The sequence below is a fragment of the Malaclemys terrapin genome, chromosome 7 (assembly GCF_027887155.1).
Source record: "Malaclemys terrapin pileata isolate rMalTer1 chromosome 7, rMalTer1.hap1, whole genome shotgun sequence".
NCBI lineage: Eukaryota > Metazoa > Chordata > Testudines > Emydidae > Malaclemys > Malaclemys terrapin.
In genome coordinates, this window is record NC_071511.1 from 60,616,194 (window position 1) to 60,641,256 (window position 25,063).

At 47.7% G+C, this 25,063-nt stretch overlaps 1 protein-coding gene across 2 annotated transcripts in view; it reads left to right on the forward strand.

The window, feature by feature from the left end:
• Positions 1-25,063, forward strand: part of WDFY4 (WDFY family member 4) — a 238,334-nt gene that overhangs the window by 139,677 nt on the left and 73,594 nt on the right. For both annotated transcript variants that reach the window (XM_054035179.1, XM_054035178.1), the window contains exons 40-44: positions 4,813-4,890; positions 5,967-6,170; positions 8,956-8,992; positions 10,487-10,653; positions 22,654-22,802. In XM_054035179.1, the coding sequence (XP_053891154.1) occupies positions 4,813-4,890; positions 5,967-6,170; positions 8,956-8,992; positions 10,487-10,653; positions 22,654-22,802 (635 nt within the window). The remainder of the gene's footprint in view (positions 1-4,812; positions 4,891-5,966; positions 6,171-8,955; positions 8,993-10,486; positions 10,654-22,653; positions 22,803-25,063) is intronic.

The window sequence follows — 25,063 nt, forward strand, 5'->3', positions numbered from 1 at the left end:
CGCCCGGCCGGGCTCGGCACCATGCCCCCGGCCCCACGGCACCGGCCAAAGAGCCCTCCTGATTTTCCCGGACATGCCCGGCTTTTGGGGATTTCCCCCCGGACGGGGATTTGAGCCCCCAAAAGCCGGACATGTCCGGGAAAATCCGGACGTATGGTAACCCTAGCACAACAAAAGGGGGAAGGGAAACATTTTTTAAAAAATAGGAAAATATGATTGTAAACCCAATTGTACTGTAAAACCACAAAAATTGGCAGAGGACTTGGGAGCAGAAAAATAACCTGAATCTACTTGTAATGTAAGTGATGAGAAGAAGGCATCTAATGGCTTGTCAATACAAACATTTAGTTTTCAGCAAGGTGTGGTGGGAATCTACCCTGCATTAGCCTGCCACACACTGACTATCCAGGTGGACTCTGCTGATGCGCATTAACCATTTGTTAATGTGCCTTGATCTAGTCCTGTTGCAAAGAGGGCTAGATCAAAGTGTGCTAGTGCATGGTAGATTCACACCCCAGTTTGCCATGAACTAAAACTTGACGTAGAGAAGCCCTAAGTGGGACTTGTAGCAGGGCGATGTATTCCTTCATGTTAAGGGCATAAGGGACTGCCATGATCATCTAGTCTGACCTGCATAACACAGGTTAGAGACTTTGACCCAGTGAGTCCTGTATCAACTCATGCATGTGACAGCCCTATCTTAAACTATTACCATCCAAATACCGACAATTCAATATTAACAATGACAAAAACTAATTTATCACTTCTAGTTTTAGCCAGATATGATGCAACAACACCATTGTGTTTATCCACTGGGCAGGGTGTTATGTTAAAAGATAAACCTCCTTATCCCATTCAGGATACATTGTTTCTGGGGATTTTTTTAAACTGGAAAACCATTATGTCTTTACTCAATAGCAGACAACAGCAAGCCTGGTATAGTTATTAATATTCCTAAAACATGGTCAGATGCAATGGGTTTTGGTCAGAGTATTGGAGAAATGGTAATCAGATATCTGTTTAATATTATTATTTATATTATCACGGTGCCTAGGATTTGCCCTCTCTTTTGCTGGGTACATCTCTGATGCATTATTTTTTCTCTCCCATTAACCTCGTAGGTTTTTTTTTACCATTCTTCTAATTTTGTGACCGCATGCTTGTCTTGTGGTGGTTATCCTCTGGGGTTTGCTCCAGGATAGGTGGTTCTGGTTGAGGATGGTTGGATACAGCTTCAATACCATTCCCCAGCTGACCACAAGTGGTTGCTAGAGGAACCCTTCTTCCCACAGAGTCAGCTTAAAGATACCTAAGCCCTGCCAGCTCCAAAACATAAACCCTGCGAGGCTGGAGCCTTATCCAGAGCCCAGGGAAGTCAGTGAGAGTCCTGGATCAGACCTCTCAGGGTGATGGACCATCGCTGAAACGCCCAATATGGATTGCTTTGAAATGGCTGCCGTTGGATCACTGACCTGGTCTGGCCTTTCAGAACTCGGGGGGTCTCTGACCATTGCTGGCACATAAAGGAGGTTCTTGTCTGATCTGTGTGGTTTCTGCCGTATTTCTGTAAAGCTGGAACCTGAGCTCCCATTTTGCACTGGGCCCAGCTTGGCAACGCGGGAAAGTGATTGCTGTCTAGGTCAGTCTTTATGGGAGTTTTATATGAATTTATGGACTAGTTTTGTGAGGCCGCAACTGTGATTACAGGTTTAATGATGCTTCACACAAACAAAATGTAATGGCTTCCATCAGTGTAAAACAGGCGCTTCCTGCGGGGAAACACCACTAAATGGGACTTCGCGGTGGGGGACGGAGCTGGTTCTCTGCCAGCAGCAATCGGCACCACATAGACCTTGTATGTTAACTCAATTATAGTACAGCGCCAGCAGCAGCTAGGCAGTTTGCTTTGAGCAATCACTGCCTGCGTGGCACGGAGTCCATGCATTTAAAGGTTACCCATCTGATCCATGGCTTTGGGTTGAGAAGGGCTGGGATTGGCACGCTCACCTCAGTGCCTGGGCTCAGAGCAATCTGACCTCCCTAATCCCTGGAAGAGCACAGTGTCTCAGTTCTGGTGGAATGGAGGTCTTTGCGTGGTAGTGAGGCTTTCTGCAGTCAGTGGTTTATTTGTAGGAGATGGCTGAAAGGAACACTCCTTAGCGCCATCTGTACAGTCTGTGCATTCAGTGCCTTCCCAGCAGCAGGGCATTTCCCTCTTCTCTTCCAGTTTGCCAGAGGATCGTATTCTCCTGTGCTCAATATATCTGAGTGCTCTCCTCACCTTGCCCTGCACTTCTGAGATCTTTTCCAGCCAGCCCCAGCAATCTGTCAAAGAAATCACGGCCTGCAATGCTCCCTGCAACTTCTCTGTTGTTCAGCAAACCCCAGCCTCCTTGTCTAGCCAACTCTTGGCTACAAATTGCCATCTGTAATTGCTAAGAGGGGGAAAAAGTTCTTTGTCTATTCTGTGTGTGTGCAACAGCCACATTGGGGCACCTGTTCTATACACAGGTACCCATATTATTATTTAGGATTTGTACTGCAGTAGCGCCTAGGAACCCCAGTCACGGACAAGGACGTCTTGATGCCAGGCGCTGTACAAACACAAAACAAAAAGACAGTCTCTGCCCCAAAGAGCTTGCAGCATGAAAGGTGTTAAAGCAAGTGAGCATCTAGCTTCAAAAGGCAGGTGGTGGCGTCTAGTAGTTAGAGCAGGGAGCGGCCAGGACCATTTTCAAGCAAAGGTTTTATGTCTCCCTCAAGAGAATCTTGTGTGTGTGTGTGTGTGTGTGTGTGTGTGTGTGCATGTGTAGGGGTGGAGAGGGTTTGTGGCATTACACCCTCGCCCCAAGAGTTACCCTGCCTGAGGCCACGTAGGGGCATTTGCCCATACAATTAACGTTTGAGTGGGAAAAGACGTGAACTCACGAGTCACAGCACTCAGCCCGGCCCTCTAGCATGAACGGGCAGGTAACTTCACAGCACCCATCAATTCCTCGCTGCTTCACCTCCTCAGCCTGCTCCCTGATGAGACCCCACATGCTTCTCAGCAGGCTACAAATATCATGGAAGCAGCATTTTCACGTCACAGCCCTTCTGGGACCCAGAAGTTCAGAGGCAGCCAAAAGGCTAAACCTGCCATTTCAAGTTTGGATTTGCTTTGAGTTTAATGCAAAAGTTTGAGGGGTTCTAATAATAATGATGAATATTTTAGGCCTGATTCTGCTCTCACATGACACCAGTTTTCCTGCTGCATAATTGCACGGCATTGGGTGGTGTCACTCCTGATTGGAGATCTCCCTAAAAGTGAAGTTTTAACTCAAACAGGAATTGCTGGATGAAATTCTGTGGCCTGTGTTACACAGATGATCACATGGTCTCTTTTGGCCTCAAAATCTATAAATCTATGATTTACACTGGTGCAAGTGAGCCCAGAATCTGGCCCAGTATGTTTCTCTAACCCCCTACCCCTGTGAATCTCGTAACACTTCACAAACATTAATGAATTTAGCCTCACAACTTCCTGCGAGGTCCAGATTCTTGTCCCCATTTCAAAGATGGGGAAACAGAGGCACAGGCAAGTGCATGGGCTCAAGGTCACATAGCAAGCTATTGGCTGAGTTGTGAATGCAACCCGTATCTCCTGCCCTGCAGGCTGTACTTTCCCCTTGGACTAGCACAGAGCTGCTGAGTTTGAGAGACTCGTTCATATAAAAATGTCAATGAAATAGACAGGTGGTGTTAGATTAATTGTTGTGTTGGACAAGACCATACCCTCCTGCCTGTGGGAAAAGAGGCTGACCTCAAGGGTGTAGTGCTGGGGTGAGACACAACAGCTGTGGTTCCATTCCCAGCTTTGCCACACACTTCCTATGTGACCTTGGGTAAGTCACTTAGGATATGTCTACACTTCTCTAGTTCAGGTGTGAGCCCAAGCCCTGTTTCCATCCACACACCGATCAGTTTGACTCAGGCCAGGGAGTACTCAGGACCCACCTCCGAAGACCCTGCTAGGGGGGTGGGTCAGAGCCTGACTCCTGCTTTCCAGGGCAGTGTAGACATACCACTAGAGTTAAATTTTCAAAAGCACCTAAGTGACTTAGGAGTCCAAGTCCCATATTCAGAAGTGATTTAGGAGTCTGAGTCCTATTGACTATCAATGACACTTGGGCTCCTGCTTGCCTAAATCACTTTTGAGAATAGATGGAGGCTCCTAAATCACTTAGGCACTTTCACAACTGTTGTCCTTAAACTCTCAATTGGTCATCTGTAAAGTGGGGATAATAATCCTTCCTTTGTCTGTCCCATCTATTTAGACTGTAAACTATTTGGGTCAGGAACTGTCTCTTACTGGGTGGATATACAGCGCCTAGCATGTTAGGCCCTTAACCTCAGCTGGGGTTTCTCAGTGCTGCAGGAATAGAAAAAATATTACTAATCTTGCACTATTCCTGTGCTGTTATCTCCCCCATTTAAACAAAGGAAGCCTGAATACTGGTTTGTGTATAAACGTTGCCTTATTTGCTCTACTTTCTTTCTCCTTCTAAATAATTCCAGTGCCAACACATGTGTTGAGTTCATGGATATATTGGGCTCCCCTGTCATTGCTCTTCTCTCATGGGCTATAAACAGAAGAACTCCTGTCATCACCTCATCATTCTGCTTTCTGGAGAGTTCCCCAAACCCACCTGGTCTACACTCATAAACCCCGAGTGACCAACGGTTGCTTAACTCTGCTTCTGACCCACCACCAAATCTGTGCATGCAGAGGCTGTTACTGAGCATTGCAATGTTTTCTGGTGTTTCCTCCAGGGCTTTGTGTCATGTATGGAAAAGTACAGAAGGAGTGGGCAGGAGCTGTACGCATCTTTGTACAAAGATCATGTACAGGTAAGGGATTGAAGATCTCCTAGTTTGTTTCTATTGTGAAGATGACATTTTTTAACTTCTCAGACTGTCCTGGCAATGCAAAGTTGTGTCAGAGGTGAGATGTTGTCCCTACTGTATATACAGCCTGCAGAGTTCATGGTGAAAAAATTTGGCTCATGACTGGCTGAAAACAGTCATGTGATGAGTCAGTAATTTTCTATTTACCTTCTGTGTGAGTAACAGTACTGTGGAGTAGCATCAATCACCAATCAGACTGCACATCCCCAGGTCTGTCTGTCCCCAGGTCTGTCCTCAGGTACTCCTGATTTCCACTGGAGTAATTTAAAGACTACTCCAGATTTGGCTCTTCAGCTGTCAATAATAGTTTCAATGAACTGAGCCTTACAGCCAGTTAAATCCCACATGCAACTCTTTACTTCCCGATTGGTTCATCGGAGCTCAGTAAGCGCTTTATGCCCTGGAATTCTAATCTCATCTCCCCTTGAGAATGGTAGTTTAAAACAAAACCCAACCCAGGTATACTTCAATTCAAGCCACAATGGAGAGATTTCCCGCTATTTCTGATGAGACATTCAGAATGTTTGTAACAGTATGGATACAGCCTGTGTTTTGGTGAATGTCAACATTTGCCATCACTGGAGATGCACACTGAGCAGGACAAGCACAGGGGCATAAACTTTGATGTCTATCTCAGACGATGTCAATATCTGTTATTTCATGTTATTTAATATTTTATTGCAAAATAGTTTTGTGTTTCCTATTTTACCTGGTGACTTTGTGTAATGGTGGGTTAAATATATCTGGTTGAGTATGGCTATTCAGTGAAATGTAAATGGTTCCATGTGATTCCAAGAGTTCCAGTATTTAGACTTGATCATGTAGAGTTCAGTGAAGATCACTACCTGCTGGACTGGCAGCACTCCTTCCTGCCGTGCCTGGGGTTTCCATGGAGGGTTCCATCCCAGTCCCGACTCATCAGGGTCATTGGATCCATTGAGATCGCAGAGATTGAACAGCTGAGGGTGGTCTGGGAAAGTGGAGCGTGATGGAGTGATGCAAGTGATTCTTTCCTATAGATGCTGCAGTGTGGTTACAGCAAGGCGGCGAAAGACTGGGCCACACTGGAGGAGCAGCTGTTCACCAGAGGGGGCCCGTGGAGAGCCGTATCGGGGCTGTCAGCCCCAAGGTGGCGTCTCGATGGATACGAAGGGCCTGCACGGATGCAGAAGAGGATTCGGTGCGAGAGGGCCTATGGGGCAGTGATGCGAATGAGGAGTGAGGTAACAAGCTTTTGGATGCGGTGTGCAAATTCTCTATCCTTCTTCCTCTCCCACTGGAATAACCCACAAATAACACCCTATGCATGTGGCTTTCTAATCCTCTCCCCTCAACTTGTTCTCTTTTTCTAATCCCATTGTCTTGACTCGCTGGGCCATGGTCCTCCAGGTTGGAAACTGTAGTGGTCCCTTGCTCTCAAGTGGGGAGGGAGGCCACTCCACCTCACTGTATTAGGCAATAACCTTTGAGCTTGGGCCTCGCAGCCGGGGTCAAGCCGCACGTAGTCTGTAGTTTGGTAGCCCCCTAGCAAGGGTAAACCAGCAGGAACAGTCTAGCCCTCTTGCCCCCTTGGGCGGGGCGAGGCAGTGAGCAGCCTCTTGGTTGGGGTGGAGAGCAATTAAGAGTTCAGGCTCTTGCCCTTTGGGGCGGAGCCCAGCAGGCTTTAGCCTCAGCTTGTAGGCTTAAGGCAGCCAGCAAACACGCAGTCTAGGGGCTCAGGTAGGAGTGAGCACACACACAGTCTAGTGTCCTAGCATGATGGGTGGTAGACTTACACAGGCCTCCTGGCTTAGGGTGGGGAAGCTGCCACCCCAGGGGTGCGATGGCAGAGGTAGGAGGACATGGGCTCGCCCGACTCCACTGCGTCCCAGCCCAGGACCCTCACAGTGGCGGCAGGCCCACCAACGGGGGTGGAGAGGGGGGGAGGAGAGCAAAGGAGGCCCCCTGGCCACTGGCCCAGGCCCTTTTAAATTGCCCCGACGGGCCACAGGACTCCTAGGCATGCACAGGGTGGTACCGGCGGTGGTGAAGGCAGCCGGGCAGGCAGCACCGCGCGCGCGCACACACACACACACACACACACACGAATGCCATTGTCACTTCACATATTTGTATCTTAAAAAAAAATCTAACAATATTCAGGAAAGCATCTTTGTCTATGATGTTTTCAGGCAGTTCAGTATACCATTATCAATATGATTGGTCTCTGTCCAGAGATACAAAGCCCCACATTCAGCACATGCATACAAATGACTTTTCCTCTCAAGATCAGATAAAGTCCAATATTTTTCCTAGCAATGAAAATTTGTGTTATATGTTTTATTTCAATTTCCTCTTCCATAGCATATGTACTGTATGTGATCCTTCATATCCTATAAAGAATTAATTTCATACCAGGTAGTTGAAGGCTGCTATCAAATCCCCCCTCATTTTTCTCTTCTTCAGACTAAATAAGCCCAATTCCCTTAGCCTCTCTCATGTGCTCCAGCCCCCTAATCATTTTCGTTGCCCTCTGCTGGACTCTCTCCAATTTCATTCCATAATGTTTTTATTTAATTTAAATATATAATTCATAATAACAAATTCTACATCTTATCTTTAGGCTCACAATTTAATACTGGTGCTGTAACTGGAAAAAAAAAGTTAACTACATCAAGCAGTGCCACAACTTACGTACATTGGGTTTTAATGTGTTATCAATAGGATAAAAAGTAGTGTCGTAAACCTCAGCCATCCCTTGCTAGGGGGCCCATTGACTGTTCTGCCCTGGGGCCTGGAATTGCTGTTGGCGGACCTGAGTGGTGGAGTGGTCCGCCACTGGGTCAGTAGGGATCCAGCCACAACACACTGACCTAGAGTCAGTCAGCATCTTAGCCAGACAGTTGTCGGCTGCCCCTGGGCTACTTCCTACCGCTCTAGGGTTTGGTACCTCTGTAATCCGCAGGTCCTCTGGATCCTCTGGGTACACAGTGGATGGCAGTCCCAGCAACTCCTCTTCAGGGTCAGCCTCCTCTGGGGCAGGGTTCTGCAGAGCACAGATTCGGCTCCTAGGTGCCGCAGCAAAGTGGAGGCATCCTTCTCCTTTCCTGACTCCCACTCAACTGAGCTGCAGGGCCCTTCTTTTATACTTCCTGTCTTTCCTCCCCCCTCCCCCCCCAGTACTTCTGGTGAGGGGGCGGGGCAGGTTCGGCTCTGCCCCCTAGGGGGAGGTGTAGTGGTCCTTTGCTCTCAAATCCAGAGGGAGGCCATTCCACCTCTCTACAGAAACCCATTGAGATTAGCCATTTTTGAGGGGGTTTAGAGAGGTTGCTACATTTTTAGTAGCGGTGAAATGACTGACCTTCATGGTACACTAGGCACACTCCTGCCTAATGAGATCTTACAAATAGACAGGTTTTCTTTCTCTCTGCAGTATCCCAGAATTATAGCATGCCCTCCTGTTGGCATTTTATATCCTGAAGTCCCATGTGGAGAAGGTTATTCTGCCACCACAGGCTTCAGTGCATCAGACTGACTGTCCTGCTGGAACTGGCCAGTGATCAAATGAGTCTTGCTTGTGGAATTAGAGTAGTCTGAGCCAGGAGTCCAATTATCTTATCTTGTTTTATGTTACTGCCCATCACTGTAGGATTTGAGCGCCAGCTCCTGTCAGCAAGAAGCAGAAGGACTTAGCTTGAGTATCTCCGAATATTCACTTCTCCAGTCTTTGTGATTTACAAATGGCGCTCCAATTCTGCAGACCTTCCATAGAGTAGAATATGACTTTGTCCTGGAATTGGCACTGTTCTGGAGTCAGCAATGAGGTCCTGCTTTTAGGAAGAGTGTGGGCCTTTCCCCTTTGATTGTAGCACATGAATGTTTATTTTTATGTTGTTTTGGTCATTTGGGATCCCCTCCAATGCATTCTTTGCAGCTCAGCTCTGAGTCTGCAATCTGTGCCGTAGCTTGGTGTTGGGGTATGTTGCCAGGCTGCATATTCCATTCTAGTGATGGCTGTTTTCTTTTCAGGTTCACCAAGCTACCCCAATTCAAGAAGAAAATCAAGGTAACATTTAAACTGATCTATAGAAGAAAATGAGCTTGTAGGTCCAAACTTTGAGCTGAAGTAAGCAGTTCCGACTCCAGGTCTGAATTTGGCCTGGGGATTATAATATGGTGGCAAGTCTAGCCTACTGCTGTCTAAAGTGAACTGAATTTTTGAGAGTAAAATTGAAGGTATCATTACACATAGCACTTAACCAGATGCTGATTTCATTATTGTCTTGTGGCCAGTGGGAGAAAGAAGAAGCCAAAAACCTACCATAAAATCAAACATTTAGACACCTCATGGAGAGGACTGGAAAACACTTGCCTTTAAGTGATGTGTGCTCAGCAGTTAACTGTTGTTTGCTGAATGTTTACCTTCTACAGCAGCATCTTCTGTGTTGCACCCACTACTTCTCCATCCTCTGCTGCGTGCCATGAGACACCCCTTTAAAACCTCATTTGAAAAGAAATGAACAGGGCACTAATTGGCTCAGGGAATGATAAGAGATTGTGACTTTCAAAGAGCTGGAGAAAAAATGGGGGTAAATATTCCTTTTTTTTTTTTTTTTTTTTTAAATTTCAAAGTTGTTTCTTTTTCCCTGGGTTAAAAATGGAGCCATTTTTTCATTTGTTTCTAAACTGTCAGTATTTTTTCCAAAATTTTCTTTCCCCAAGCCTTGGTTTTTCAGTCAGTACAGAAGACGTTTGGATAAAAAAAATTGCGAAAAATGAAATAGTGTGAAAAAGTCACTGAAAATTTTGTTTTAGGAAGAAAGGCCATGTTTGGGTGTAAAAACTTTTGGTTTGATACATTTCAGCCAGTGCTGTGGAGTTCAGCTTCCCGTGTCGCTGCACTGGGACAAACCTTTAGTGTAGGTTGGTGAAACTGTTATTATTAAGTATGTTTATTCTGGTAGGGCACAGGTACCAACTGAGAACAGGGCTCCTTTGTGCTAGATACTGTACAGAGTACTAAATAGCCACTACTCTGAGAAGTTTACAGTCTAAATAGAGAAGGCAGATGAAGGATATAATATACACACAGGTCATGTCTGCACTGCATGAGTGTCTACACAGAACTACCTGAACTCCCAACATTCTGTTGCTGCATGTGCTGGGCTCCGGAGTGTCCCCAGGATATTACAATTACCAGTTCTTCCTAGTTTCATCTGAGCAGCCTCTTGTTTGATTTTATTTAAGTACTTCTGGTATCAGCCAGAGCTAGTACGAACATGGAAATAAACATGTTTGTTCAGTATTTTTCAATCTTCAACTATTATTGGAGCTCAGTTTTAAGTTATGGTTGAATGTTGGGGCCAGTTCCTAGTTAGTCCTTCCCTAGTAATTAACAGATTTCACTTCTCTCTTGCCTAGTTTAACCATTGATGGGAGTGGGGTTTGGCAAATAAATAATGCCATTTCCCTAGGCAGAACAGATTGGGTGAAAGTCTAATGTTGCTGTTCGTGGCATCCGGCTGCCACTAAAACTGCAATCTCCTTTATATTGATGTAGAAGAGCTGATGCTAAATGGAGCAGAAAGGGAGATGGATGAGAGGGGAATGGATTGTAACCAGCTGACATTCTTCCCTGCCCTACATGAAAGTTTCCACTCAGAAGACTTCTTGGAACTGTGTGTGGAAAGACAAATTATCCTGCAGGAGTTTGCTGAGAGTGAAAAGGTACCGCCTGACAAACCAGGAAGATCTTTCGGGGCGGGAGGCAATTTGTGGTGGAGCTGGGCATGGACAGTGGGTGTTAGGGGACTTGGGAACAGTCTACAATAGCACCATTGTTGTTCTTTTATTTGTATTCCTGGGAGTGCACACAACTTACTAGACACTGTCCAGATATGAAGACATGCTCCTGAAGTGCACACAAGGTTGTAAGGTCTTTGGGTCTTCTTGTTCTGTGTCTGTATAGTGCCTAGCACATTGGGGTCCTGGACTGTGACTGGGGTTCCTAGATGCTACCACACTACAGCTAATAATAATAATCAAAATCAGCATTTACTCTGGTGGGTTATTTATTTGACTTTCCCCTTGTACTTCAAGGCCCTGGAAGAGCAAATATCACATTAAATTTAACCACCAGGGGCAATAAACACTGATTGTAGATTTTAGTCGCACCGCTGGAAATCTATTTCTTCAGCAAGGAGATGAGCAGCCCATGTCTAGGGGGTCAGGGAAGGTTTCCAGCAGCTGGGAGATAGGATAAGTCAGCATTCACTCCAAACATGCTACATTCAAAGTCCCTAAGATTCCTCCCCTGATTCCTCACTGTCAGAAACCTTTCCTAGTCCCCAGTGCAGTGCCCTGCACTTGACTCGTTCCCCGGCTGCCCTGGGACATGCCAGTTCTGTACAGGCAACACTTCATTGCTTCCATAACTGCTGTTTGAAATGATGGTCAAATCCTGTCACTTCTCTTCTCTGCTGCTCCAAGAGGAGATGCCTTTAATGCCCTCAGCCAGCCCTCCCCTCCCCTTCTTCCTCCCCCAGGCATGCTGGAGCAGACTCCTATCCTCTGAGCGCACACACAGCCTCCCTGCCCGTGTCCCTCACCTGGCCACATCAGTGCTGGTGCCTCCTGGATCCCACTCTCACCATGCTGCCCTTCCCCATTATGCCTCCTAGGATTGGGGAGAGGGCAGGACCCAGCAGTGTGGCCCATACACTAGACATGAGGAGTCCAGACAAGGGGCAGGTGAGGCAGAATTGGCTCCTCCCAGTAGCCCCAACCTACCCCCCTTTGCAATCAGAGACCCTCACTTCTCCCTATCATATGATTCCCACAATAGCCATTGTCAAACCCTAAGAGAAAGGCTGGTTCTTGTTGTTGGAAAGAGATAGGGATTAGCCATTTTCCAGGGAGTTCCGAGAGACCCTACACGTTTAGTAGCTATGCCCTATACATACTTCTTTCCAGTGGGTCTTCTCCTGGCGTTTGGCCCTTCAGTGTGGGACACCCAGCAGCTTTCATCCATCTAACAGTAAAAGCCACTTGTGAAAAATATGATTTTACATTCTCTGTGATCAAAATGTTCCACGTTGGAGGCTGTATATGGATGTAGATTAGAGTTGGCTGGGAATTTGCCATTGGAATGATTTTCTGATGGAAAACATCCTTTTTACACCTTCAAAACTTCCCTGGGGAGCATTTCAGTTTTACTGAAAAAGCCTCGTTTTCCATCGAGACAATTGAAACTCCCCGGCTGCCCATCTGAGGAAGGTGAAGTTGATGACAGCCTTCCATTTTGGATTTTCTGAAACTGAATTTTTCTGGAAATCACTTTCCCTTCAAAAGATCAGTTTTGACTTTTCATCTTCATTCAGGATGTAAAAATGTTCAAAACAGCAGAATTGTCTGTGGGAAGGGATTTTCCATTTGCTGGCCGGGAGGGAGGGGGAGAGAGAGCTTTTATGTTTTTGTATAGATTTTCATGGCACTTTCCCAACAAACAGTAATCACATTCTGTCTCTCCAATGCGCTGGCCTCCTTGTCCCATTTGAGCTGTAGGTACCGTGTACAATGAGGGACCATAATTAAACATTCCCCACCCCCAGCAGAAGATGAAGGGGATCAAAATGTGAAACATGTTTTCCATGCCTTGGCCTAATCTCATTTGGAGGTTTCAGGCTCTCGCTCTCCTCCGTGTAACTCCACAGGAAGCCATCAGAAATGCCAGACGTTTTCCTCTAGCAGCAGTCACTGCATTGCCAAGCTGACAGAGTATTAAAAAAAGCAGTAGGAGGTGACATTAGCTGTCCTGTGCTCACTTAGTACGCTGTGGTCCTGCCTTGTAAATGGCTGCCTCATGAGCTGTTTGCGCTCTAACCATGCAAGTGGAACTGGCTTACTTACCGTATTGCAGAGAGATGTCACTGCGATGCCTTGGCAGCTAGGAGATTGATTTGCTCCAGCACAGGGTTGCAGTGGGTCTGGAAAGCACTGAGTATTTTATAACGTTACACGGTTTTGTTACTGTGGCACAATCAAAGAGAAACCTTTGTAACATTGTCAACTACACAGCCTCACTTTACACACAGCAGCAAATTCTCTGCTGGTGTGTGACATCACTGAAGTCTGTGACATTACACTCATAGAGCATTTAGCTGCACTTGCTGCAGGTGAGTAACACAGTCTGCAATCCATTCATGTCAACTCCACCTAGCCCCAGGCTGGCAGGCATTTGCTGTGTGCTGGGACCTGATCTGAAAGCCATATTGCACTACTAAAAGATAAGATGTCTTATGTGCCATCATTGTCACCTGCCCCCCTTGGATACACAGAGGAGGAGGTGGGCATAGGCCTGCCTGAATGCTCACACACCCCTCTGAGCTGCTTGCAGAGACTGAGTCTGAATGCAAGGAGGTGAGAGCAGGCTCAAGGCAGTGGCCACTTTCCCCTTAGCAAGAGAGAGGGGAGAGGCAGGTCAGTGGGGGAAGTTTTTGCTGCACCCGCTTCCCTTTTCCTCTGATGCAAGTAGAGCCCCGCAGAAGCAGGGAGTAGCTGCACCCTTTGGAGGGCTGCAGAAAATTACTTGCTCCCTGTGATTGCAATGGAACAGTAAAGGAATTGTGCCGCTTTCGTTACCCAGGGCCAGGAGTTAGATCACAGTCTCATCCTCACAACAGATGAAATTGGCACTATAGTTATAGAGGGGTGGGGTGGGGGACAAAGTGTAGGATTTTTCTATATGTTGGAGTAAGTGTGTGTAATGTGCTGGAATGTGTGTGTTGTGTATCTGAATCTCTGTGCAAGGTGTGTAGGGAGGATGGAGCATTAGGCAGTGTGTATATACAGTACGCTGAGGCTGTGTGTAGGTTGGCTGTGAGGGAAGGCTGTGGGGGGAGATGGGGTGCTAGGCTGTGTGTGTATATACAGTATACTGAGACTGTTTGTAAAATGGCTCTGAGAGAAGGCTGTGTGTGCGCAACGGGGAGTGTTGTGCAAAATGTGTTTGTGCATATTGCTTGGTTGATGCAAGAGAAACACAAGGTGACCACGCCCCAGCCTATTCTCCCTGGGCCAACCCTTTAATAACCCTGGCTCACCAGATGAGCAGGGGAGATTTGATTCTTGTACACGTGTCGGGTTCACATCTGCAGCCTGAGCCCCCCTGCTGCAGAATGTTTCCCTGCTCTCGGCAAGCCTTGGCTACTCGTGCCAGGGTATTAACGTGTTGTTTGTGTGCCCAGACTGAGGAGGAGCAGCAGCAGCACAGCTTTGCTCACCAGGACAATCCAGGGGGTGGTTTCTCTTTGGTGGAGAGATTGTGAGTTTTGGAGGAAATAAGCCATCAGCTGCCAACAAGTTACCTGAGACCATAAGCAATTCAAGCACCAGCGGGTAATGTGTCTGGTTACCAAGAGGCCTGCAGCCTAGCAGCGATTAGACACCAGGCCCTTCCTTGAAGAGGGAGCTGAAGGTGCCAAAGACAATAGAAGCAGGTAGCAGAAATCAGGGAGCTGGACACATAGTTGTAGAAAAGAAGCTAATCAGTCAGGGCATCCCTTCTGGAAGGGAACTGATGTGAGGTCATCGAGGGCACTGATACTTGGGGCAAATAGGGCTGGGCTGCATATGCTTTGATGCCGCCAGTGTTCCTAGCCCTATCACAGGGACCTGCCAGTTCCATGTGGTACTGACACAGGCAGTTTTCACAGGGGCACCATTATGAGCTACCATAGCACAGGGACACAGCTGTGGAGGGTTTGCACGGTGTTGACGTACACTGGAGACAGAAAGCCGGACTAGTGATCAGAGCAGGGAATTGGAAAGGAAGATACCTAGGTTCGATCCCTGGCTTGGAGAAAGTCGTGTCTTGCCCCTTACCTCAGTTTCCTCATCTGTAAAATGGGGATACCAATGGCCACCCACATCACAGGGAGGAGCAGGGTTGAGTGTTAATCAATGTGTGCAAAATACTTTGAGATCCTCAGATAGCAGGAGCTAGAGATGGGCAAAGTTGTTGTACGAGCTTATTTTCTCCACTGTCAAATCACGGCTGGCCCTGTGTGCATCTCGCTGGGTTGGAGGGGGAGCCAGGATACCCTTCCCCCACCAGCACTGGTGTACAGCAGGTAGCTGGAGTCAGGGTGGCTGGGCTAATAGCGCAAGGGACAGGGGTTCACTAGCTCGGGCAGCAATGCTCACCAGCCCACCGTGCTATGACAATGTAGAGGAGCACCAAGACATGGTCCATGGTGCCACTTGTGGCCTCTGGTGGCATTTTGCCTTGTAGACTCTCCCTCCAGCACTGCAGCAGCTTATGGAGCCATTCTTACGCCCTGAATCTCTACAGTGCTCCTGACCCCTCACCCCAGATCTTGAACAGCCATCCTGAGTGAGAACCCTGGCTCTTAGCACAGCAGCCCCGTGAGTCTTATTCATAGGAAGAGTGGTCAAGGCTGAGGAGGAGTCGATAGCAAGACATCAAGCCCAGGGGATGTGGCCAAGGTTATTACCGAGTGGCTAAGAGGCATGAAGTCAAGGGAACTGGCTGGAGGGGAAATTTAAGGGCTCTACTGGCTGGATACAGGCACAGAAATCAAAGCTAGTGCATGGCTTTGGGTTTCTGTGGCTGTATATGGGAGTGGGACCTGGAATTGGGTGGACAAGCACAACTACGTGTGTTTTGCAACATTTTTTTTTCACCCCGTGTACAACACCTTCCCTAACAGAATTGAGCAGTGCTTAGGAAGTCAGTCAAGCCAGACAGCATGCCCCCCTCAGTCCATGGTTTCTGTTCTAGTGTGTGTGAGCAATGCTGGGGGGGAGCCCAGCAACCGTCAGCACCGAACTTCCATTACATTTTGTGTCCTGGGCTTTCCCGAGGACTCCCGTGTTACAAGGTGAATGGGAAGAACTGTGTGCATGGGTGAAATCCCTCCCCAGGGGTTTCTGCATTGACTTCACCGGAGTCATGGCAGCAATTCATTTGACTGAACCCCAGTACCTGTGATGGCTCAGACAGGGAGGAACTTCAGACCTGTGCCCATAGTACTAAACACAGGGTCAAATAGATTTCACTTCCTTTAGCGGTGGACAGATGAGGTGCTTGAAGCAGCCACATACCACTGTCCGGAGCTAGTAGGGCCTTAAATGGCCTACGACCTTCTTAACTGACAGAGCACCTTTCCCCATGCCATGCTGCCACAGCTGATGTACTCCAGCGGAGTTCTTTGGCATATACGGGAAGGGAGCTGCTGGCAGGAGAGGTCCTTAATCCTAGCAGCCACCTCCCTGCCTCTGAATTTGCTGGCCTTCTGGGCACAATGCAAAGCCTGTCTTTCTGAGCAGACTTCTGGGTCTGGGTGAGTGAGGTCTGTTTGGAAAATGTACAAGATGGGATTTGGATTTGCTCTGTAAAATGTTTTGCCCCCTGGTGGTTGTGTGTGGGGTGTGTGAAGAACTTGTTGCTCTGATGGTTTTGTGAATTTTTTTTTTTTTTTTTTTTTTTGCATCATACTTGCAGCTGAGGGGAAAGGCCCACAGGGCCAGATTATCCCATTGAAATCTATGAGAGTTAGACTAAGCTGCTCCGGAGCTATTGAAAATCACATTGAGTGCCTATCTGACTCTAGGCTCCTAACTGGGCGAGCTGATGGTTGTAAAAGTGCCGTTCCATTGAAATGGATACTTGTGGGTGTGTGTCCATTTTGACAACATTTTGTTTTTAGAATGGAATGTCTTGATTTTTGATTTTGAAACAACGTTTCATTTGACACGTATCTTCTCTTTATAAAAAAAAATTGAAAAGTTGAAAATGAAATGTTTTGATTGAATTGAAAGAAAATTTTTCAAACCTTTTGTCTCTTTGGAAATTGAACATTTTTGGCTTTTTCTTCCAATTTGGAATGAAAAAAAAATTAAAACACCAAATTTCCTGTGGCACAGAAATTCCAGTTCCTCAACAAATAGATTCGTTTTTTAAAAAAGTAGCAAACCTTTACCCTCTAGATGGTATCTGCTTTAATTCCTTTCCTGCGTTTGAACGAGCGGAACAATCTGTAGTTGCCTTGCTTTAGGCAATACCTTAGAAGGTAATTATTCAATTATTTTATGTCACCTTTGCATCATTGATTAATGATTCTAGCAACCAGTGAACTCGATTCTGTTCTGAAAAAAGGGGAAAGTTTATTTAATCTATGTTAATTTCAGGTTGGCTGGTACCTCATTAGATTGGGGCCCTGTAGGTACAGGAATGGGTACACTTCTTCATTGTCAGATCTTTGTTACTCGGCGGGAATGAAATTTGCTCTGAGTTCAGACTGGGAAGAAATACCTCAGCCCAGGGCTTTGTTTATTTTTAACAACATGGAAATATATTTTGCTGGAGGGCGGTGGTTGTTTTAAATGAAGTGGATTTAGCGCTGGTGACGGGTATTGGATTGACAATGCAGGAGGCAGAGCGCTTCTGTTTATTCACAGCACCAGCCTACATCTGAGAGAGATTCCTTGCCGCCCCAGCCCCACCCTGGATGGACCCCTCCAGGAGCCATGCCAAACCACCCCCATGAGCACCAGTAGGACCTACTATTGGGTGCATTCTCCCCATGATCACCACTAGGTATTGGGAATAGTTAGGTTGGGAATAGCTTGGAGGCCATAGGGCTGCGGCATTCCCACCATGCCGCAAACCACTGGGGCAGGTCTGTTGTGCTGATCTTCTGCAGACCAAGCCCCCCACCTTCACACAGTTCTGATTGTATCAGTTTGTAACAGAGCTCTAGGTGAGTCTAGTTTTTAACTCAATGTTGCCCACAGGGTTATGTCAGGGCCATGGGACGGAGCACTCTTGAGGGGTTCCAACCCTTCTAATACTGTTGCTCAGACCCTCCTAGGCCAGTTTTGCAGCTGATGACCCCTGCTGGCCTCTCCTCCTGTCCCATGCCTGTCACACACTCCAACTCTGACCAACACCAGTTGCAGCTTCTCCCCTGCGCTCCGCCAGCATGCTGCTTCCCACTTCTCCATCTGTCTTGTCTGCACTAGAAAGTTATACGCAGGGCCATCCCTAGGCATACAAAGAATACACAGCTGTGTAGGGCACCATGACATTTTGGGGCATCAAATTGCCCCAAATGTCATGGTGCCCTAGGCAGCTGCGTGCTGCATACGCGGCAGCACCAGCTCCAGTGACCAGCCCTATCTCTTGACTGGCCGCCCACTGCAAGGGGCAGGGCGTACCTAGGAGGGTGTGGGGCCCTGGACAACTCCCTCCACCCTGCCTCTTAGCCTTCCCCCCCTGCTTCACCCCCAGCCCACCCCCATTCTACCTCTTCCCCCAGCTACCCCACACTAACCGGCAGTGGCGGGAAGCGGAGCAACCCAGCCCCAGCCCTCTCTACTCTGCCAGTTCCCAGCCACGTCGCTCCACTTCCCGCCGCCAGTGAGTGTGGGGTTGGGGAAAGGACTGCCCCCCGAACTCACCAGTGGCGGGAAGCGGAGCACCACGGTGAGTGCGGGGGGGAGGGGGCACTTTTTCCCCAAACCCCCTTCCCCAAGCGACACGGGGCCCGGGCGAGGAAAGTGGAGTGGGCTGCTCCCGGCCCTCTGCTAATCCCCTGGGCCACACTGGGCCTATGGGGCCCCCCCAGAGAGGCCCCCCACAGCTCCTGCCTCCTGGGCCCTGCAGGCCTTGAGCGCAGCCTAGACCCATGGGAGGGCTGCGTAGGGCACCCAAATGGCTAGGGATGGCCCTGGTTATACCACTTAACTATACCAGTGTGGTCATTCTGGTACAACCCTGAGTGTGGATGCAATTATACTGGTGTAAAGGTGACCTATATCTGTATAGCTACTCCCGTACAGAAGGGAGAATAAACTATGTGGATACAGTACACCTTTATACTGGTAGGTTTTTTTACCAACATAACTAAATCAGTAACATATTTACCTCCTGGACATAGCTGTACCGGCATCACTGTGGAATGGTAATTAAAACTCAAATCTTGAGCATACAGAAAGTGTGAGATGCAAAGGGTGTATAATGGAATCAGTAGCTTCAGAGGTAGGTTGATAACTAGTTTTCCTGGCAAAGTGATTCAGGACTGGGAGTTGTATGAAGTCTGTATCGGAGGAGGAAAGAGTTTGGGGTCTGGCTGTCCTGGATGGAGTGAAGGGGAGCTAATTAGGTAAAATAGCTGTAACCTTGGCTTAGCCCAACAGAGAGGAAAGGACTTCCGTGATTGAATCGTATCTGAGAAAAAGGTATCTTTAGTCCTGTGTACCAGTAACGTCATTCACCCAAGTGGCCATGGGAGCCTCTCTTCTCAGCTTCAGACATCCAGATGAGAAGCCCAGCCTCGCAGAAGAAAGAGATTATGTTAAAATGGCTTCTTGTTTAGTACAGAATTCACCACCTCTATGGTGTGTCTCTAAAAACAAACAAACGAACAAAAAACTGTGGAATATAGGCATTCAAATGAGAGATGAGCCCTACCCAGATGCTCACATTCCCTTTGATGGTTGTGGTGAGAGGAGAGGTTGGATTTCCATTGCTGGATCTTCACCCACCCATACAAATTTGGTTCTGTGTTGAATCCAGAAATGGAAAGGGCCTTGTAACAGATTGTAGGGCCCCACACAGGAATGCTGGGCTCTTCCACTGACTCACCCTAATGTTAGGTCAGAGCACCTTCAAAGATGCAGAGCTATTTCTTCTGACTCATGCTGCTAGATGGGTCCCAGGAATGTGTGTTTCTGAGGCCGAGGGAACTAGGTGTGGAGGCAGAGAGGCCCTGCAGGGAAAAACCTAGGAGCATACAGGTTTAGGAGAGCCAGGCCTAATCTGTGTACCTTGTCCATATCAGGATGGGAATTCCATTGGCCTACCGATACCAGTACTATTTCCAGACCCATTCTGCATGTGGATGAAATCTTACAAATCAGTTTCATGACATTTAGGGCCAAGGAGGTGAAAATCTCATAAGAGTTGATCTTGGGACACTGGACCCCAAATGGCAGAAGCTCTCCCAAAAGCAGCTCTGAAGGTTTCTGAACATGTTCCCTCATCTACATCCATTTCAGGTCCAATTGCACTCTGTGCAGGCCATCTCTCATTCCGATTCAGGACGGGCTTATGTTGCAAAATTTTGCAATCCAGATCTGGATTACAGGCCTCCCGGAGTATGTGAGGTTGTGGGTCAGGGCCAGCTCTAGTAAAATTGAGAGTGGACCATAGGTGCTGGAACTAGGGCTGCTAGGGGTTCTACCTCACCCACTGGCTTGAAGGGGTTTCCATCATATACAGGGTTTACAGCTTGATTCAGTGACTCTCAGCACCCCGACTATACAAACTGTTCCAGCACCTCTGCAGTGAAGTGAATTGGTACAAAATATTTGCCCTTTCTAGAACTGACCTCAAACCAAGGCATTTTAAATGTGATGAGACTGGACTCCCATAGATCCTAAGGCCAGAAGGGACCACTGTGATAATCTAATCCAGTGATACTCAGACTGAGGCTCGGGTGTTGCAAGTGGCTCTTTAATGTGTCTCCTGCGGCTCTTTGGAACACATGATATTAAAACTCTGGGTGATTTCATTATTAATCAATCAGGATGCTTTTACTGTTATTTACCAATTATAGTTGATAAAATAATAATGCTTGGTCAGTCATCTTGCTGTGAGAATAATATATATATACACACAATATAAACTAAATATTTCCCCTGTCATACTGTTTAAATATGAATCTATAGCACTACAGTAAATGAAACAATGAATTCACATGACTGTGGCTCTTTTGGGTAATGCCGATTGCTAATTTGGCTCCTGAAGCCCTCCGGTCTGAGTGTCACTGCTCTAATGTAACCTGTATAACACAGGCCAAAGAAGCTCAGATGCAAGAGAGGCTGTGCTCCCTGGCTTTCCGTCCTGGGTTTCCTGGCTCAGCCGCCCATGTAGCTTGGATAATATTGGGATAAATATCTGGAATATCAACTGCTTTCCCAGTTCATTCATTGCTCCCTGGAATCCCACAGCAGTGCTTTTTGAGCTATGTGTTTCACTGGGATCCAAACAGGAGTGTCTGGTTTTTCTCTATAGAGTAATGTGAATAAAGATCCTTTTACAAACAAAAAGGATCAATAACCTCAGTGGTTCCCTGGGAGCTTTCTGTGTGGAGTTCCCATCTGTGTGAATGGGTGTTAGTTAAAGAGAAGGCTAATTATCCTTTGCATCAGTGGGTCTTGGTCAGGTTCGTGGCAGGGGTCATTGAAATCAGCTGGTCCCAAATTTGGGGACATGCAGAACCTCATTTTCTTGCCATGGCTCATTGCTCATGGCTCATTGACCTGTAGGTGCTCCACAAGAATTCATTTGACACGGAGGCTTTTCCCACCGGGTTGCTGTTCAGAAACCTCATTTGGTTTGTCTGTCTGGTGTTCCTGCCAAGGCTCTGGGCACATGGTGGGCCAAATGGCACCTTGGTGCTGACCATGACTTATTACCATCTGATTGCTGTTGGGAGGCCCGAGTGAAATGAATTGGTCTCAAGTCAGTTCCCAATGGGCAATTATCCAGGCAGGGCCGGCTCCAGGCACCAGTGAATGAAGCAGGTGCTTGGGGCGGCCAATGGGAAGGGGCGGCTTGTCCCGGTCTTCAGCGGCAATTCTACGGCGGGTCCCTCAGTCTCTCTCGGACCGAAGGACCCACCACCGAATTGCTGCCGAGGAATGAAGAGGCGTGGTTGAATTGCCACCGAAATGCCGCTGATCGCGGCTCCCCGCTCCCCTTTGCCACTTGGGGCAGCAAAAAAGCCTGAGCCGGCCCTGTATCCAGGCCATAGAAACCAGCACCACAACATGCGCTACCTGCCCCGCTGATTGACAGTCCCAGGAGGGAGACCAAGGAATGAGTGAGCCAGACAGACTCATTTCCCTTCTGATTCCCAGAGGGGAATCTGCTAGGCTAGGGGTGAGGAACACTGGGGGAAGCTTGCATTGATGCAGCTTGTGCCATATCTGTTCAGTGGATAAACAGAAGACTGCAGCCTTCAGACTGTCCTTTCTGAAGCTTTCCATGAGCACATCTTTGTGTGCCTCCACCTCTCCCCAGGTATAAATGCTGAGTTGGTTCATAGTGGAAGGATGGCCTCATGGCTAAGGCTTTGACTCCTGTAGTTCAGAGAATCATGAGAGATGCCTGTGTGACTGCCAGGGCCGACTCCAGGTTTTCTGCCACCCCAAGCGGTGGAAAAAAAAAATCGGCGGCACTTCGGCAGCAGCTCAATCGCGCCGCTCCATTCTTCGGCAGCAGTTCGGCGGCGGGTACTTCACCCCTCTCTTCCTCTTCGGCAGCACTTCGGTGGCAGCTCAAAGAGAAAAAGAGGGACTGAGGGACTGCGGCCGAATTCTCGCCAAAGACCTGGACGGGCCGCCCCAATAGCAGACAGAGTGCCGCCCCTTTGTATTGGCCGCCCCAAGCACCTGCTTCCTTAGCTGGTGCCTGGAGCTGGCCCTGGTGACTGCGGGCAAGTCATTTCAACTCTCTTTGCCTTAGCAGGGGGCCACACTTCCCTGCCGCATAGGGGTGCTGTGAGGCTAGGTTAATGTCAGCGAGGTGCTCAGATACTACAGCCTGGGGACCTGATTGGTAACTAGATAGGCAGTATACAGTACAGGCGAAGTGTATTACCAAGTTCTGACTACATCTCTTCCTTCCTTCCATGTTAGGTTACATTTAGATACTCCGTGGTGATTGTGCAAGGACACCTGGCATCAGAAGGAGTGCTTCTCCTTGGCAAAGAGTACTTTTACATCTGTGAGCACTTTGTCCTCTCCCAGTTTGAAGAGATTTATTGCACCAAGCACTGCTTGTCCAGGTGAGTCATTCTTCCCTTCCTGTAGGCACGCTTGGCCAAGCTCAGAAGTGACGCGCCCGGCCTTTGGGAACCCTTTGACTTCAGAGAGCTGCACAGGGTGTGCATCAGCGCCGAGTATGGCCCACTGTGCTTTCCTTCCAGCTGCAAAGGTGCTTCTAATCATTGGGGAGGGACAAATGGCCAAAGGGCTGGAGGTTCTAGTCAGGGTGGAGAAGCACCCCAAAGTCAGAATTCTGCTCCAAACATGGCCTGAGACAGGGCTTCTGGAGCTGGATGCTACCATTGCTTCCTGCTTTTGACCCATCTGGAATGGCTCATGGGAACCCACTTTCTCATGTCTGGTCCCAGCTGGAACCCAGAAGAAGCAAGGCAGCTGCAAAAATGGAAGTAGGTGAGAAAAATGAACCAAACTTGTGTGAGTTCTGAAGGCTCAGCTTGAGCTTTGAGTAAAGGTTCGCGCGTGTGTGTGGGGTGTGTGTGTCTGATTTCATCCAAATCACTCCTGCCATTCTTAATAATAGCACCTCCAGCCACGGGCTGAAGGTGAGACAGACTTGTGACAGAGAGACCAACCAGCAGGAGGAGAGGAGTGTGAGCCAGGGCTGCAATACAGACTGAGGGTTCCTGCACAGCCTCCACAGCTATGACCCTTCTGAGAGAGGCTGGCAGCTAGCCACAGCATGATATCTTCCCGTGCTCCTAGCCCACAAAGGCAGAGATCTCTCTACATATTACAGAGCAGTAAGGTCTTGACTCAGGAATAAACCCCCTGACCCCATCTGGATCCAGAGAAAGGAAGAGTGGACAGGAATGAGAGAATCTTAAAAGGAAGGACTTGGAGTCCTGCAAACAGCCACAGATGAGTTCTGTTGGGAGCTGCTCAGGGACCACATTCCAGTGTCTGCCCCACCCCCAGCCTTGGGACAGCACGGAAAGACACCCTCGCTTATTTCAGATGCCTCAACAGGACATAAAGCCAAGGACAGTGCCTCAATTATCTGGATTACATGGGGCCGGATTGCGATACCCTTGCTCCTGTTGAATAGGCCTTACTTGTGCTATGAGCAGTATCACTGCGATCGATGGCACTACTTGGCAATAAGGTACTTACTGCTCAGTGTGAGTAAGAATGTCACAGACTGAGCTGAAGGGTTTATACCAGCACTGGACTTCCACCTTCAGCTGTATTGACCTTTACCTGCTTATCAGTAACAAGCATTTTCGAAACATCGTTTAGAGTGAGGAGTACTTAGCAATTAAAGTTGTTTTACTGGATATGGCTATTATTTATATTACAGCACCAGCTGAAATGTGCTAAGCATTTAGTGAGAGATAGGAAGACACAACCCCATTACAGACGGAAGTTATTCTCTTTTTCTGGTGTTGTTAAGTGTTGTTGGTATTTCCTTCTTCATCTCTCCCATCTTTTATTCATATGGAACATTCTTTAGAAGAGTCTTTTGCTTCATTGGTTGATAAGTTCCTATTTCTTTCTCCAAGGCTGAAGGGATCATAATTAATACTTGGCACACTGACCCCATTTTTATGATTCTTGTTTTATGAAAATGATGAATATTGAAAATGGGTTTGTAGGCTGGCTTTCTGCTCATGCTCTGTGGATGCATATGGGTGTGTTTGTGCTCAGAGTCCACTGGGAAGTGAGTGACTCATTGTTTTTACTCATTGACCGTGCATTGATGGTCACTGTTTTACATCCAGTTCCTGCTGGATCAAATGTTAGTGATAGGATGAGTCCATATAATTGGATGAATCAAATAGTGACCAGATCGGCTTCTGGGAAAACACTGTCTCATAGTTTCACTGGATTTCTTTTAAAGGACGTGATCATTTTGGACCCAATTATTATACCTCTCCTCACACTGAGTAATATGTGAAGACCCTTTCAAGTCAATGGGACTATCTGAGAAGTAAGGTACTACCAAATGGGGGTAAAGATATCACAATGCAACCCTTTGTGATCAACAACATCATCCCCTGGCCATGGCTCTACTTCATCCAGACCTCCATCTCCTCCCACCTCGACTACTGCAAATCCTTTCTCTGTGGACTTTTTTTGTGTCACTGCTTTTCAGACAGAATGTACAGAATGCTGCTGCTGTCCAGTTGCATGTCCTAAAAAGCATGATCACACCAACCGGACCTTCACGCTCCACTAGCTCCCTCTTTGTTTCAGGATCCAGTATGACATTGCCTTCAGGGTGTTCAAAACCTTCCATGCTCTGGCTGACATCACAGACTTT